This window comes from Haliotis cracherodii, unplaced genomic scaffold, assembly GCF_022045235.1.
Source record: "Haliotis cracherodii isolate W230 unplaced genomic scaffold, xgHalCrac1.p SCAF_10, whole genome shotgun sequence".
NCBI lineage: Eukaryota > Metazoa > Mollusca > Gastropoda > Lepetellida > Haliotidae > Haliotis > Haliotis cracherodii.
This window is the reverse complement of record NW_027266265.1, coordinates 56,188,507-56,206,541: the sequence shown is the minus strand read 5'-3', so window position 1 is coordinate 56,206,541 and position 18,035 is coordinate 56,188,507. Positions and strand designations below refer to the sequence as shown.

The window sequence follows — 18,035 nt, the reverse complement described above, 5'->3', positions numbered from 1 at the left end:
GTGGCCAGGAACGGTGACTTGGTTGATTGCATGTCTTAATGGTTTAGGTTTTGCTCATAATATCAATCACTGGATTATCTGGTCTAGCCTCAGTTATTTAGATGTATCTGGAATACTGCAGAGTGTTGCATTAAACAAGATACAAACAAACAAATAGAGAGCCAGAAACTACCATTTTAATGGAAGCAATTGAAATCATGGCTTTTCAAGTTCACTACTATAAATTGCCTCTACAAACATTTGTCTACAGCTACCTGTTAAATGGGAACCTGCTTTAAAATATTTACCGTTGAGAGGTTTCCATGTGATGTGGTGTAAATAGGCGTATCGCGATGCATATCATATCATATCGTGACCTATGACGTATCATGATACATATCGTATGAATAATTTTAAAACCTAACAAGACAGTCAGGCAGGAGACCCCATGTTCAAAGTTACCTGGCCACACTCATACATTATAGACTGCATCTTTATTCAGTTGAAATAATGCTTACGATTACTTGAAAATCTACGAGGACTTACAATAAACTGAACAACCTAAGTGGGCTTAAAATTATCTGCCAGATAGAGGAAACTTTCATGCAGCCCGGCAGAAAAGTTGCCAGCCATGGGCAGGCGGGCAGGCGGGCAGACAGGCAGTTATTTCGGACACTGTGTGGTACATGTCTAACTGTGTCTCTTTAGACTTTCCTGTTGTATTATAAACTGACCACTTTGATAAGACTATAATATTGTTGATCACTCACTCACTCACTCACTCACTCACTCACTCACTCACTCAATCACTGCAATTCAACCTAGATAATGGGGGAGGGTTCCATACTTCCATCCATTTTTCCTGTTAATTTTATTGAACTTTCATTATGAGTGTCTTGTATACAAAGTTGTTTAAGGTTTCTGATTAGTTTATAACTGACAAAAGAAAGGTTTTCAGAAGTATTTTCTTGTTCTTTTTTATTTGATCAGGCTGGAGATTAAAGGAATATTTAATATTTGAGCAGTTGGAGGATATATCAAATGTTGTTTGTTGCATGTAGGCTATGTACATGACGTACACACCTGCTGATTGGAAGTCTATACTTGGCAGTTTTTCTGTACCATGATACATATTGATGTCATTATCGTGATAATGTGTATACACCCAATCCTATAATTTTCATCATGTTGGTATGTGACTTCTAAAATCAATGTCTGCACCTTTGTTCAAATCAGGCACAGTTGTCAGTCATCGTCCACGGATCAAAATCAGGTCGACAAGTTAAACGCCCTTGATGAGTGCATACAATCCACAGTATCATTGTTTAGTTGAGACATATGTTCAGATATTACTTGAGAAGTGGAGCTTTTTAAGAAATGAAAATAGTGTGCTTTCTTATAGAAGTTCAATTGTGTGCCTTCAAAGTATTGTTCGTAAACTAGGGTCTGTTTATAAAAAGATTTCAAAAATGGAAAAACTAACAGTAACAGATTGTGTAGGAAAAGCTGCGTTTTATTTCATCCATCAATTCTTATTATTCTTTTTCCGTCTGTGTTCTTCTGTCATTGGTGAGAGTTTTGCTATCCATCAAGCCTCATGACTAATGCTCATGTTTCTCTCAACAGAACCCTCTTCAGATGGACCTGGTGTTAAACTTGTCCCACGACGGCATCAAACTCATCTTCGACCCTGTGTCCCAGCGTCTGAAGGTGAGGCCTGTGCCATGCCACGTGCATGTATGTTTATGTAGGGCCAGTGGTGGAGGAGGCAGGACGTGTCCACCATTGTCACCCCAGAGACAAGTGATAATATCAATAAATACAGCCTCCGAGCACCATGTACCACCTTTTGTCCACACTTGATTACTTGCAATTGCTGATCTGCGGAGAAAAAACTCCTATCAGCATCTGCCAGTTAGGCTCATTAATTTGTTTCAATTTGGCTTTTATTTGATGAGCTTCATTGAGCTTGACAGGGGTTGAAAATGATAGAATCAGGGGGGCATGAAATGAGAGCATTCGGACCTGCTCTCTTGACGATTGCCTCTTGAGAAACATGCTACCCCTCTTAATAGGGTCAGAGAGAATCTTATCAGCCCTGGACAGTCACTGGGGCAGCATGGAGAGGCTCTTCTTCTATCCACTGGTCACTGTCACACTCAACGGGACAAAAGACATGTCAACCTTTCAAGGGGAGAAAAACGGCACGCGCTGCTCGATGAACTGGCAAAACTTAACAACGATTAAAACTTGAGTCTTTTGTTCTTTTGTTAGGACTTGTGAATAGCGTTCTTTATCACTGTCGTCCAGCAGTCATGGATAGCCATTAATCAGAATTACAGACTATTTTTTTGTGGACCTTCGTTGTGGACGCACAAATATGGCTCCTTCATTTTCTGGCTAGAGTTTACATACTGTATAGGCAAGCTGGCATCATCACCGTGTCGGTTAAAGCTCTTGTCGCTGTTTGTTGACTGATATAGAGATAAAGAATAGCTTTAGCTCCTCTGATGAATTGAAAAAATGATATGACTGTTTGTCAATAAATACCTATAAAGGTCGTTGAATCGTTGGGCATCTGGCCTGGCTGGAGAACTGGCCAGAGCAAATATAATTATTATTGCCACCAGGCTGCAGTAGAAGAGTGTTCAATAATGGCAATATTGATGGCTGTCTCAATTAATGAAATAGATGAACAAAATATGGAAATGTCCTTTATTGGATTTTGTTGAGTGTTGTCTGTAATAACTGTGATCACTTTCCCGATTGTCTATATTGTTGTTCAGACATGGGATGACATTTGATTGATGGCAACAGGAAGTTTTATCTTCCTTGATTGTGAAAGCTATTATTTTGCAACTTAATTTTAGGTTCTCTTTTAACATTTGTTCAAACAACTTGTCTGTAGCAGGTGGAATATAGTATGAGAAATAGAAAAGGTTTTAATGTAATTTTTTTACATTAACATGAGAAAACCTTTGATGTTAGATTATTTCTGTATGTGTACGAGCTTCGAGTACCCAAACGAGGTAAATGAGTGAAATCTGTATGAATGAATGCTAGAAGACAAATTTGATCTCTCAGTGTTACATTGTTGATCGATCAAGGGCTAAGTCTTCTGCTGTGATGCTATGGGTTATTGAATGCCCTGTCTAGTGTATGCTGATTATTGCTGTGTAGTGGGTACAGTGAAATCTTGTTAATCTGGACCCTTTTACCCTGGAAACCCTACAGTCTACAGTAACACATCACTCTACACCCATCATTAGATAATCCAGATATTTCATTTATTTTCTAAATCAGTCTTAAAAATCATCATGTATGATATTCTGAGAATAACTCATTTGGGACTTGTTATTAATATTAAAAACTTAAAACTTTGATGTTTCATATTAATCATTAGTATGTGAGCATCCGGATTAAAGAGGTTAAAGTGTAGATAAGAGTTCCTCTTCTAAATCAGTCTTGAACATCATGTATGATATTCTCAGTATAACTCATTTGGAATATGTTATTAATATTAATAAAGTTAAAACTTTGATGTTTCATATTAATCATGAGTATGTGAGCATCCAGATTAAAGAGGTTAAAGAGTTCATATTGTAAATCAGTCTTGAACATCATGTTTAATATTCTCAAAGGAACTCATTTGGTAAAGATTATTTATATTAATAAAGTTAAGACAGTGATGTTTCATATTTGTCATTAGTATGATAAGAAACAAGAAGTCATGACCTAACAACTTCTACCTGGTCAAGGATTACTGTTGTATAGTTTCTTCACAAGATGAATGTGACATGTGTAAAGGGTTCCATGTTCACTTGATAAGGACACAAAGAGCGCATGCTAATCATTGCATTACTGAAAGCTGAATGGCCATGCCCCATTGACAGACCAATACAAACGTCCTTACAGCTAGCTTACAGTGGGATGGGTGTTCACACCATAGAGTACAAACATCCAGGTACTTCATCATTGCCTTACTGATAGGTAGCAAACATTTGAGAACACAGTTGTCGTTCCGACTAGTTTAAATGTGATTGTTCTCTCTTCAATGTAAATATGAATATTCTGCAATGATATTTTTTTTTTTCTGATAGTAAATTTATGAAAATATTCATTGCCATAAAAAGCAGGAAGTGCCTTGAAATGAAATTAATGATTCTATCCATGCACACACATGTGTAGGAGGTCCCATGTTTGAATTTTTTCATAAAGAACACTTCGATAACAATGTGTTATTTCTTTATGACACCTCCATATTGTCGCCACAGACACAATAATTTTGGAGGTCTTAAATTTTTCATTCAGAAAAAACGCCCCATAACAATGGATTCTTTATCTAAACTACAGAAAACTCCTTGAAAACTGCGGATAAAATCTGTTCATGCTGTTCCGTTCAAATTGTCAACCCATATTACAATGTGTTAATACTTAGAACTGCATGAGGGTTTTCAATAAAAGATACAGAGGAATGTGCACCTGGAGGTGGGATTAATCAGAATTAATGTCCGTTTGATTTGACTGCATCACTCATGCTGTCTGTCAGCACTGACTGAACGTACCCCCTATGTGAAACTCGAATCAGTTACATCTGGGACACTTTGAGTCTCCAGCACACAAAGCTCACACTAAGGACTGCTTGTGCTTTTTGACTTGAGCATCAAATAATAAATACCATTGAAGTGTAATGGAGAAAGCTTATTGCTGGTGGTATGTCTAATGATCCCTATTAAGTCTCAGTGTGGGCAGAGATCGTCATCAATTATATTCATTAACATCTATGCTCGGCTAATTATCATCCCGGCCTTTTCACTGGGTCTTAAACATATGAATAAAAATGTCAATGGTAGTTTTTGTCTGAGTTCATGTCCCTTTCATGTGCACCTGGACATTGTGGACGTGTGTCAGGTCAGTGCGAGGTGAGGGTAGGACCAGGGTGGACACCCTCATGTCCCCTCCCCTCCCTCACCCATCCATTATGCCCTTCCCTGATCCTTTGCCATCCCCTCCCTTACAAGTGCTGCACACACGTCGCCCCGACCCCCGACGGTCTCATAGCCTTGTGTCCTACTTGACCAAGTTCAACTAGAAATGGTTGTTTTACATTGCTCAGTAGTACTACACGGGTATCTATAACAAAACTATGGGTGTAATCTCTGGGGATGATCAACGAAGGATGATGTGAGAGTTTTTATAAGAGATAAAACATAAAATGGCAAGAAAAAAATTAAATATTGGTTTGTGAATAAACCTACTTATATTTGTCAAAAATATATTTAATATGAAATATTTAAATGCCGTGATTGATTGAAAGTATACATTTTTAACATATGATGTTTGTGGGGTTTTTAATTATGTTGAAGCATTTGATCAAGAGGGTATTTTAGAAAATTACCAGACAGTAATATTTTGTTATTTTACCCTTGAATATTGTAATAAAGTTTGTCTAACCTTTTGGATTTCAAGAAGGTTGTTAAGAGTACCTTTCTCTTTTGAGTGAAGTCAATGTACTGAATATTGTCAGAGAAATACTGGACCAATAGTATCATGTTCTGAACTGAATAATGATATCAAATCCTGATATCTATATTCAAGAATCATGGATAATATTTCAAAGAAATGAATGCGTTAATATTGTCATCATTAGGACGGTTTGGATGTTCATCACAGTTAAAAAGGGATGGTTGGAATTGCTCAGACTGATCTTGTATTCATTTCACTGACATGTAGGGTGATCATTGCCATCTTCCATATACCATCTGACATCCCAATTATCAGCTCATAAAAATACACAGGAAGGTTTTTATCCATGCTGTTTATCTCTGCGTGTAAACCGTGATTATCCCTTCAGCTGATCTTGAATGTATGTATTTTCTGCTCATTTGCCTCCATGACAAAGGCCTAGTCTAGATTTCCCCCCAGACGGTATTCTTCTAGGTGCCTGACATGTCCCATTATAATACTTCCCATACATGTTGATATCTGTTGTCTGTGGCGCTTATTCCCAAGCCGAGCCTATATTGTACATGGGTAGACTGGCTGGATGGGGCTGTGTTCTGTCAGCATCTAATTCAGTAATAAGAGGGAGGGAGGTGGTGGTCTGTCCAGTGGAGCTATTTACCTACCCTGTAATCCAGCAGGGAGGGTTGAGGTAGGGGCTGCTATCATGGACTTCATGCTACGGGAAGCTCTGGCCACGTAATAACAGGTATAGATGCTGCCACAAAAAGAAGCTTCTCTTAGCCGTGTGCCCGAATATGAAGCACCCTCATCATACCCACTGGCCATTGGTTAAGGATTACTGACGTTGACAAGACCAGCACTTAATTGATGAACCTTTTCATGAAATTTCTCTATCATTTAAGTACCTTCAGCTCCCTCTTTTATTTCATATTTTGCAGCTGAAAAAACGAGGATGAAAACACCAGCTCAGGGTTCTTTGGTGTTTTAAGGAGAAACCTGACACTCAATAGTTGTCCTTTGACAGCCAGCATAAAGCTTAAGTGGGGGCTTCTTGTCCTTTGACATGATTAATAAACACCAGAGATGGTTTTTCGGTGTCCGGGTAGCTGACTGACTGACCCTCCCCTCCTCCACCTTGCTGCGTGTCGTCCCGCCCGCGTTCCCTGCCCCGTGACAGTGACAAGCGACGGTATTGTCCAGCCTAGCTTATTCTTCTTGTGCAACGAGGCACAATTGAATCAAACGTCATTACAGGATTTGCTAGTCATAGTCTGCGACCTCATATTGTATCATGCCACTCGCACGTCCACCTCAGGACCCTCTGTCATTATGTAAATGACTTGTATGTTTAATGATACCGTCAGCAGTCATCACGGAGTCTTTAGCCCAGCATTCAATATTATTTTGTAACAAAACCAGGACCCCAAATCCCTAATATGAACACTATTGGTCTTGACGTGGAACATAATTGTTGTAAGTTGTTGAAATAATAACACAAATGATAATCCAACAATTACAACTCAGCTGTATAATGCCAATGAAACAAGCTGACATCATGTTCAGATTCTTGCCTAAGTCTTAATCATCCAGTCTGTTCGCAGTTTAAATTTGCTTGTCTCAATTCATGACAGAAAACAAATTAATTTTTCAGGAAACTGTTCAGACAACAATGTTAAGGTTGGCATGATCTGGGTACATTATATTTTTTCCATATGATGGGTTAATAACAAATAGAGAAATTGGGATCCAGTCTTTGTCTCTGGAACATTGATATGATGATAGCAGTGTTGGTGATAATTATCATGATCAATCATAGAATAGTTTGCTTTAAAACATAATGTGGCAAAATGTATTTTTGCTGTAAGAAAGGTTTTATTTCTCATAGTTAATTAACTCCAAGAGCATTATCCCAAGTTAAATATCTGCTGTAATAGTAGAGGTCATTGTTGATGGTTTTATAAGTTTGACTTTCTAATTGCTAGTTCCATCAGATTTGGAGTCAGCAGGGGCTCATTGTATTGTAGAAACTAGTAACAGCTGTGACAGAGGGTATTTTTTAGCAAATTTTGGTCTTTGATAAGAAAATTATGTTTGATTTTATGAGGTATCAACTTTCAAGTAGTAAAATCTGGCAGCCTGCATACATACTGTATACAGTGAACTATGGAATCATGTGCAGGGGTTAATATTCACATCATGTTTTCAAGTCCGACAAGGTAATTCATCACTGGTACCAGACTGGATTCCGGTCATCAATGAATTAAGGCAGTCGTGTTCAATGGATTGAAAAGGAAAAAAGTTTCCTTTTTTCGATATTGAATGAAATTAATGTTATGAGTAATGCCACATATTTGTTTTTGTAACACATTAAGTGAATAACTTATAACAGTCCAAAAAGACACAACTATTTTCTATTATCAATGAAACATATTTTTGTTTTGTTACTTGCTTGTGATTAAGAATCTTTATTAGTAATCCAGCTGTCATACACACCATTAAGCAGCAGGTAAATAAGGAATTGGATCACTTTAATGTTAATTGATGCATGTAAGTATACAAGATAGAGATCTACAAGACCATTTAACAGATGAAGTGAGATGTGAGCAACAGCTGGGTTGTAACAAGCATGGCCACGCTGGACACAATGTCCTACAAGGGGTCACTGCTCCGGACACAACTCAGGGCAATAAGTCGCAGCTAGAACAAACCTCCCTCGACAGAACAATACTATACAATGAACAAATGGCCATGAGCAAGACCTGTGGATTAATCTGCTGGGTACATACAACTGCCCACAGATTTAATCAACAATAAACTATATGGGGTCAACTGGGCACGTGCCATCTTGCCTGAGTGGACATTATGTTTTTTGCATTGATCCAGACTCAAAGAACCACCTCAACAATAAGGCAGCAAGGGTCAGTTTGAGTCCACTGCACTGGACAAGCAGACAGATGTCCTGGCAGCTGACCAGCATTGCAGGACGTCTAGTCTGATGTTTGACTTGTCCCGCGGCACCCGGACCCGTCAATCCCCTAATCAACAAAGTCCCCTATCAAGGTCCCAATTCGATTGTCCTCAATTAACCCTGATTGCTTTTAGGGAGATAGCGATATAAAATATCTCTTCTCAAGGAGTCTTTATTGGCCCAAGGTGTCAGTCATGAGCACAAAATGACATGCTTCTTTTCAAATGGGAGGGACGGTCAAAAAGGCCAGCAAATTGTTTTTGTTTGTAGTGTTCAATTTGAGGAAATGACCATGTCAGTTAGGACAAGAGAACTGATGACCAGGCCATGTTCAGCTCTAACTTAATATAATCTGGTAGATTGGATAGTGTGGAAATAAGGGACAGTGGCCATGATCACAGGGCAGACTTGATACCATGAAACAGAAGAAGACCTTAGGGACATTTGGGGTCAAACAAGGACGCCTTGTCCACTCAGGGTGGGTAGTGGTGAATTGGCTGTGACAGATACATTGTCTCCTGACACTATGGTCAGCCGGATTCATCAACGCTGCAGACACTAGAACAAAACCAGAATAACTCTTACCATTAGAGTTACATCCCATCTATGTTTCAGCTCATAGTATCAATGTACAATGATTAAATCTACTGAGATAACAAGAATAATAATTTTGGGTGAAATTATGGAATTGAGCTGTTTGAGTATTTTTTATGACTACATGTCCCCTAATGTGTAAAGATTATAGTGGCTGAATTAAAATAGGAAATTGTGCCACTTCCTAACCACAAGCTGTACAGGGGCAGTGCATGGTATGAGTTGGATCAGTGTCTTAGTTGTCTGTGCAAGAATATGTATATTTATCATATTTATGTGATAAAATGTTGCCATATATGTCTTCCAGATCCAGCTATGATTTATCATCAAGAAGTATAGTTATGTGTCATAACCTGCAGATCTTTTTTTCATGAATGTATTAATAATGTTGCAATGAAGTTGTTTACATTATCCAGTTATGTGAAGCCTGCGTCTTGTTGAGTAGAGATTTATTGTAAAACTTGCATTTTCCTATTTTGCTTAAAATTATGTGTCCATTCATCATGTTCATATCAAGATTTTGCTTTTTAAATAAAACCCAATGTTTTTATAATGCAATAGTTATTATGTCATGTCATGACATATTTTTTATTGTAATATGAAAGAATCAGGTGTTCTTTTACTCTTTTGAGTATTATATAATAAATGCCAAGGGGAAGTTTGGTTACAGTGTTTGTTTAAACAATCATTGTCATACATGGGTGCAGATTAAATGTTTGGCACATTTGATTGTTGACTAAATTTTCAGGTTGTGTCATTGTGTCCAGATGCTATATATTTGTAATTCAATTTCAAAGTTGTTAATACTTGTTTCCATTGAACCTTCAATGTTTTTTTCTGTTTCCTTTCAGATTATAGAAGTAAACAATATGAGCAAGGTCAAATTAAAATATTGGTAAGTGTACTTTGGCGAAATCTAACAGCTGTAGGTCTTCATGGCAAATCAGGATTCATTTGTGAAACTAATTTTGTCATATTCCCTGAAGGTTGTAAATATCAACATATTCAATATCAGGGCAAAGTGTAGTGAGATTTTTTATTGATTACGATAAACATTTCACAGATTAAATCTTGATGTTTGAAAGGGAACATAATACGGCTCTAAATGAAAATATTTCACATTTTGGCTTTGATGAAGGTGCTATTGTGTTGACAAATTGCTGTTTGATGGTTATGTCTTATTGATTTAAAACCTGGTCTCGGGGAGCAGTTTTGCCATTATCAAATTTGTAAAAGACGTGTATTAAGCCATCAATTTGAGCCTGATTCAACCGACAAATCTGACCCGGTCATTTCAAAGAGTAGCCTATGGCAATGGGGACATAATCTGACATTATGTTGTGTCTGAATGAAGCAACGGAACTCTCTTCTCGCTCTAACCTCTTCAGAGCAGGGGTAACGTTATGACAGGAAGCATTTTTATTGCCTTAATTGCGTTCACAATCGATCTCCATCAAAATGAGACTAAGGGTTAAAAAAATGATTTTACATTCCACTCCTTCCTATTTATGCCCTTCTTTTGTAGCTTTGATTTTACAGCTGGGAAAGCAGAGCCTGTTGTTTGGAGCTCCTCTTTTTGCATGCATCCGAAATATTGTTTTTCATTAACAAATGATTAATTGGCTATTTCACAGCGGGGTTCACTTCAACACGGCACAAGTGCGTCCAACCATTGAGCAAATTGACCAGTCATTCGGGGCAACTCACCCTGGAGGTACGATTTCGACTTTGCCACGACCCATGACAATGTGATGACAATACGCATTTGTCACGCTGCCGTGATAAAAGGGGTAGCTAAAGAGAAGGGCTTAAAGATCACTATAGGGGTGGAAAGGGGGAATTAGGAGAGCACATGGTTCACCAGGATGGGTCATCATTACGATAATAAGCAATTAAACCTTTAAACTCTTGTTAATAAACATGGATTGTTTCCTTATAAATGTTTAACATTGTTTGACATGCTGCTTAATAATGCAGGGAGTGCATTTAAAGAGACATATTTAGAAGCAAACAATATTGTTCTGGAAAATATTTCTCTGCTTAACTCTCACCCATGTAATCAGTTAATGATCAGTTAATTCGACATAATAAGTGTCCAGAGCGCTCTCAAAATTAGGAATAGGGGGCTCTTATAAGCATATTATTTTGGTGGAAAAAAAACAGAGTTAAAAGATAAATTTCGCGGTTTATGCTGACAGCCTGAAATGTTTATATACGACAGATATATTTTTCCAGAATTTATTTGCCCATATAACACACAAATGCGTATTATACGCGAATAAATAAGTCTTGTGTACATTGATCAATCGGAAGGGGTGCTAATTGACTTTGTTCACAAGCCAATATATTAGCAAATATCGCCGTGGGCACTTATTAGAGCGGGGCGCTTATTACGTCGAATACGGTATATCATTAATACCCATTTACACAAAGTTTGTGGGGCATTAAAATAATGTAAATCGGCTTTGATGCAGCCTTTTTAAGACTAGTTCAGGGGACTAGTGTAAACATTATGTCACGAGTTATCCGAGTTTGTAGCTATCCCTGCTTTGAAAGAGACAAAAACAGTTCCAATTTGTAGCAAATTGAAGTATTGATAACTGGTTAAGAAAATAAGAGACTCAGATGATAATGAAGAAGAAGAAAAATAGTTTATTTAAGTGTCCAGCGGTGTATACATAAAATTACATCAATTTATACAGGAGGTAAAATATATTAAAAGATATACATCGCCCGGCCAGCGTGGGCCTATTAGACACTAATGTTCTTAAAAGCACTGCAAGTGCTAAAATAGTTAGAGTGGACAGTGATAAATTTATTTCTTAATGGTGCACAAAATACGTGATCAAAATAAAATACTCGTAAATTTATAACAAGCATTGCCATACAATGACATGTTTTATAAAATATACAGAGGCATACAATACTAGAATGGGTTTATGACACGTTGTTATATAACCTATGTTTGTACATGGATTTAATTAGTGCAGCTACAGAATAGGATTAATTATCGCACTTCATAAGGAATGTGGTTTGATCTCTAGGGGTCATGAGACAAAAATTTTGGCAAAGAGATGAGGCATAACCCCAAACATATTCTCGTTGATCTGCATAAAGATTACACGTTGTTAAGAAATGAACCTCGTCTTCGATACTGTTTGTATTACAGTGTTTACAAGTACGATTATGTAAGGGGATTTTTGGTTTCAAGAAACAACCAAGTTCGATTTCTAGAGGGGGGGTACCACATCTAAATTTAGCAAATATACTACGATGTTCTCTGTTGGCTAAATTAATGACATATTTGGAGGTACTTTAAGACATTTTAAACAGTCGATATGTTCTTAACTTAATACCATTTGTTAATCCTCTGTCATCCCAGAGCTGTTCCAACCATAATTCCTTATCCTTATTGATGAGAATATTTCTAGCATGGTCGAAGTCACAAGATAATAGATTAGTTATAACAGAAGTAATTGATTTCACATCGAATAATTTCTTAACTGAATTATCCCATGACTTACGAAATTTAGATGACCATCTTTGCACTATATGCATTAGCCTGTTTTCATCTGCCAAACTCAGCCTTTTCCAGAAACGTACTATCTCAATTTTTTGCTTTGTATAGTTAGATGACCAGCCCATTTCCCCCCTTACTGCCAAATTAGGTGTTTTGTTGCCTACTCCCAAGAAAAAGCAGCAAGCTCTATTTTGGATAGCGTTAATACAACTAAATTCTTTGGTTCCCCAAATAGCTGAACCATATGATAAAATTGGTTGAACTAAGTTATTGTATAAAGTAGTGAATACATCGTAATCCATGCCGCCCACCGCTTTAAACTTACTGATAATTACCCCAAGTGCCCTATTGGCTGATTTAGATATTTCTTTTGCTGTATAATTCATATCTAAGTTTTCATGTAACCAAAGCCCAAGATACTTATATGAATGAACAATTTCTATCTTTTCCGCACCACAAGTAAAGTGATAGGATGACTTAACAGAGGATATGTTACGATAATGAACAATTTTTGTTCTTTTGCTATTTATTTGAAGGCGCCATTTCTTGCACCAATTGTTGACACAGGTTAACATTGATTGTAATGACTTTTCATCGGGTGCTAAAAGAGCGATATCATCGGCATACAATAAAATACTGATTATAGAATTATCAACCTTTATTCCGCATTTAAGATCATTAATTTCTTTAACTAAATCATTGATAAAAACAGAAAAGAGCATAAGCGACACAACACAACCTTGTTTTACAGCGAAGCTGTCAGTCATTTTACCATTTATAAAAACCCGAGAGCTATTATTTTCATATAGCGATTTAACTGATCGGAAGAACTTTCCGTTTACTCCCAATCTATTTAATTTATACCAAAGACAATCGCGGTTCACACGATCAAAGGCTTTCATGGCTTCGATATAACAGACGTAATTTGGGAGTTTAACAGATTTACAGTTTTTGATAACGGAGAATAAAGTATAAATGTGTTCCGTTGTACTTCTTTTACTGCGGAAGCCGTTTTGCTCTTCTGCCAAAATATCATTTAATTCCAACCATCTAGAAAAACGAGTATTTAAAATATCCGCATGGTATTGATATTAAAGAAATTCCATGGTACCCTAATGGGTCACGTGGGTCTGTATCAGCTTTTTTGAGAGGATAAATTAAGCTATGATGCCAAATATTAGGGCAAACATTGTTGTTAAAACAATATGAGAATATGCGCAATAATACATCAATACAGTAGTTATTTTTTAATGCCTCGGCAGGTATAAAATCTAACCCAGCAGCCTTACCACATTTAGCAGGATTAATTGCATGGAGGACCTCCTCGCGTGTTATAGATGCATCTAAAGAGCCTGTGTCCACGGTGCTGGTACAAGTAACGGAATCAGAAGATACACACTCCACTACGTGATGGAAGTGGTTATCATCGAACTGATCATAGATGTCGCCATTGTATAATTTACAATAATCAGATTTCCATTTATCCAAAACTTTGCCCTTATCAGAGACAACCGTCCCATTTTCCACAACTTCCCAGGGAATAGAAGTACTCCTATCATTAACTATTCAGATTTTCCCGATAACCTTCCAAAATTCCCTGAAATCCTTATCCTTATATTTATTAAGAAGTGTTTGTTGTTGTTGTCTCTGGTAAGACCGCTTCTGAGCCCGATAATACTACATCACTGGATCTTGTCCTCAGCACAATTGAGTAGTCACAGGCTTGCGGATTAGTGTCAATTTGAAGGTTGTTTGATGTCATTGCCCTGTGCTCTGCTGTTATAGTACTCCTTGTAATAAGAGGTAAGCTAAATATATACAAATGGAAAAAACTAAACGAACACATACTATAAAACACGAGGAGAGGAAAGTTATTGCTTTTTGTAATATCATTGCTTGATATCAGTGAAATGATCATGTTGTGAGAAATGGATTGCATCTAGTGTATGACTACGTAGTTGAACAGCCTCATGTCAAGTTAGGGGTACATGTGGGATGTTGCAAAATACATCGCTTTATATCAGTTCTGTACAAGAATATCAACAATATTATCCCATATGACATGCTATCAAAGTGTTTGGCAACAGAGACTCTACAAAAATATTTAACACACATCATCTTAAAGTCATGTCGACCACTCCCTACCTAACTACCCTTGGCAGTACTTTCCATGAACTACTGTAAACGTTTGTGGGTCTCAGAGCTCCTGAACCACATTATTTTTACTTCAACCCAGCTCTTTGTGTAATGCAAAGGCCCTAAATCAGTAAATGTGAAAAAACGTCCTCAGGTTCTGAATCTCCCGTCTCACTTAAGCTCCTTTTCAATTTAAATGGATTTATTTATTTGTATCAAAATTATATATTTTCAAAGACAAAGCATTATTGTAAGTCTGTGGCTCTGCTAGCCCGAACTTGACGCATTATTGTCAGCAGGTTTTAATGTTATTAATATTATATGTACTGCTGAGCTTACCAGACCAAGCCAAAGTTTGCTAGACTCAGGGCTCAGACGAGTGGCTAAAGTTGCAGGCTTTTGTAATCTGTTCAAAAGCTTATTGACACTATTACTGTGTGTAAACAGGCATTGCTGGGGGGAGACAAGGCTGAGGTCGTCATATTGAAAGTACAAAAATAATTTACTGCATTCTGCCTAGACAAACACATCACACCGAAGTAAACACCATGTTAGATAGTACTGGTTCTAGAGAAACGAAATGTATTTTTGGAAAGCTCATAAAACATAAATTCATATCTCACATTCTTCATATTGTTAATTTCAAGATGTTTCATCAAAATGTCAACTTAAGCTTTCAATCAGTTATATACTGTTTTCATTTGCTTTTCTTTCAGTGTACATATCTGAAAAGCAGTTGTTTGTTCTAAATTTCCGGGGGCTTTCATTTGACTTCCCAATTGATTCCAAGTTTGAGGTGAGTTATCGGGTGTTGTTTAGAAGCAGTAACTTGTAATAAACAGTATCCTTTGAATGTGATATTTGACTGAGGTTTTAGTGATTTTCAGCATCACTTTATTATGTTTGTTTCCATAATGTCAGATTAGACAATTTTTTGCTGCGAATAGCTGAAAGATTACTGATGCAGCTTTAAGCAATAATTACTCACTAAGACCATTCAAAACATAAGTTTCTCAATATGTCTTCTTTTGAACACTTCTGAAAATATCACCACCAATCTCACAGTAGTGGTGTTAGGAAATTACAAGTTATTCCACTCTCCTATGTACACTTTCTTCTTCTTTTTCATTTCATCATGGCTTAATTATTAGTTAGAATCTGTTTTTTGCTTTGAAATGATTTTTGTTACAAGCTTTTTTTCCTCCTGACCCCAGATTGACAAATACATGAGCCATGTAAATGGATGTTTGATAGTGAGTAGAGGTCTTATTACCTGGAAACCTGCAGCATTTGTTTCAAACCCTATGTCTAAGTTTCTCCAATTATTTCTTGTCTGCCATTAATTAAGTCATGACTGCCTTTCAGGGTAATTGTTTCCTCTAAGATCTGTAAATAGTAACAGTAATGTAAGGGAGGTAATACCGTTTCACACAGATCTAAGCATGCGGTCAACTTAGAGAAAAATTAATAAAAGTCATGATCCATTCATTTACGATTTTTCAGATAATTATTATTATTTTGTTTGTTTTGAGGGGTTTTGTTTGTTTTTAATTTTTGCATTTTGTGGTATGTGATGCATTCCCCATAAATGTGAGTCCATGCCTTGCTTATCTGTTTCACATTCTGTAGCTCTGTACTGCACAACCTGTCCATTATAATGGTTGCAAGAATTTCTTCTGTTCACGGTTATTGCCAGTCACCTACAAAACACAAACTCTTATAGATTATGTTTATGAAGATGTGCATTATATGGAATGAAGTACTTATGTATGGGTACAGTTATCAAAAATAATTAATCTAAATCACAACTAAGAGATATTGAAAATAGAAGTCCAAAGAGATAATTATAGCTAAATTGACATTGAGTATTTCAGTGACATCAATGTCAGTATTTAACTTAATCACATAGATTGAAATATCTTTGTATTATGAGAGTCTTTTCATTTCCTTAAGCACTGGGATACATTTGTTTTGTGTGCATCTTTAGTTCGACTTGATTATAGTTGATTTATGTGAAGTTAAGATAATATTACTCAATTTCCAGGTTATTTTCAAAGACATTCTATGCCAAAAGCTTCATTCCCAGTATCTCTGATCCCATGGGTAGTCTGGTGAACTGTGCTTGTCATAGGAGCCAACGGAAATGGGAAACGGAATGTTTAAATCAATACATGAGCTGGATGAGCGTCTGTCGACGCACCCCAACGATGCAAATTGTTGCTCATACTATCAACCACTGTTTCATGTGGCCCAGACTATCTGGTTCAGCTGAAATAATTCTGTGGATGCCAAAAGAAGTTTAAAGATGGTACTTGCCATTAAGGGCCTAAAATAAGGACTGGTCAGCTCAGAGTCAGTATACTGTATCTGAGATGGGTTTTCATGTTAAACTTTGGCATGGTGTCTCAGTGGGCTAGCACTATAAACGTAGCATCAGTCGGGACTAGTACAAGCAGTCACACAAACACACACACGTGCATGAACGTCGCTATGTCAGTGCAATAATCTTGAATGCGACATTGAACCCCATTTCACCTCACCGCACCTGAGTGTAGAGTAATATAGCATAACGCACTGACTATTCCATATCCTTTGTACAGCAACAATTATACTTTTGATGATACATGTAGTTTAAGAAGCAGTGTTTGAAATAGTCAACCTGCCAGTCAACTTCTGAGCAGGACTAGATCTTTTTCTCGGAAAGTTTCCATGCCTGATTTGAACTTTTTCTTCTGTAGGCTAGTTTATGTTGTCCTACATCATGTACTTCAACCCTTTAATAAGTGAAGAATATTCACAAGGAACAGTACGCTTTTCATCATCAATTGTTTCACAGCCAAAGTATGCTCATGGACTGGGATCTCTTCAGTTTCCAAATGGAGCTTCTCCCACAGTGTCGAGAATGTGTATATACTCAGGAAACAGTCTTCAGGAAACAAAGTAAGTTTTCCCAAGAGCCTACAGATTGCATTGTGTCCTGAGTATGTTCCTCTGTTTGGACTAAATCTTTTCTAATTCAGAAGGTGCCTTGAAACCTTACCAAGTGTCTTTAACTGAGTTCCATCCAGTTGCTTGTTTATCATGACCATGTTATATTCAAGTCTGATGTGTTAGAATAAGCAATGATATGTTGAATGGTTTATGTCATTGTAGAGCACCTCCCTTGCCTGTTTCGTGTTTCCATGGCAACTGTTTCCTGGATTGCCTGGAAGTTCTACGAGAGCATAATACAACTCTGGGACTTAAGTTTTTACTGGTGACTGAGGGTAAGTGGAGCTATGTAAACAAGTAACTGCAACAGCTATATGTGTTTCAAGAGAATCTTTCAGCAAACTACAAATACAGGTCCAGCCAGGTGAGCTACAGAGCCAT

The 18,035-nt window shown here is 37.1% G+C and overlaps 1 protein-coding gene across 1 annotated transcript in view; it reads left to right on the top strand.

The window, feature by feature from the left end:
* LOC139454552 (phagosome assembly factor 1-like) overlaps nt 1–18,035 on the top strand; it is a 58,064-nt gene that overhangs the window by 24,096 nt on the left and 15,933 nt on the right. The window contains exons 3-8 of the mRNA XM_071236337.1: nt 1,606–1,689; nt 9,859–9,902; nt 10,642–10,721; nt 15,380–15,459; nt 17,500–17,603; nt 17,817–17,929. Coding sequence (XP_071092438.1) covers nt 1,606–1,689; nt 9,859–9,902; nt 10,642–10,721; nt 15,380–15,459; nt 17,500–17,603; nt 17,817–17,929 — 505 coding nt within the window. The remainder of the gene's footprint in view (nt 1–1,605; nt 1,690–9,858; nt 9,903–10,641; nt 10,722–15,379; nt 15,460–17,499; nt 17,604–17,816; nt 17,930–18,035) is intronic.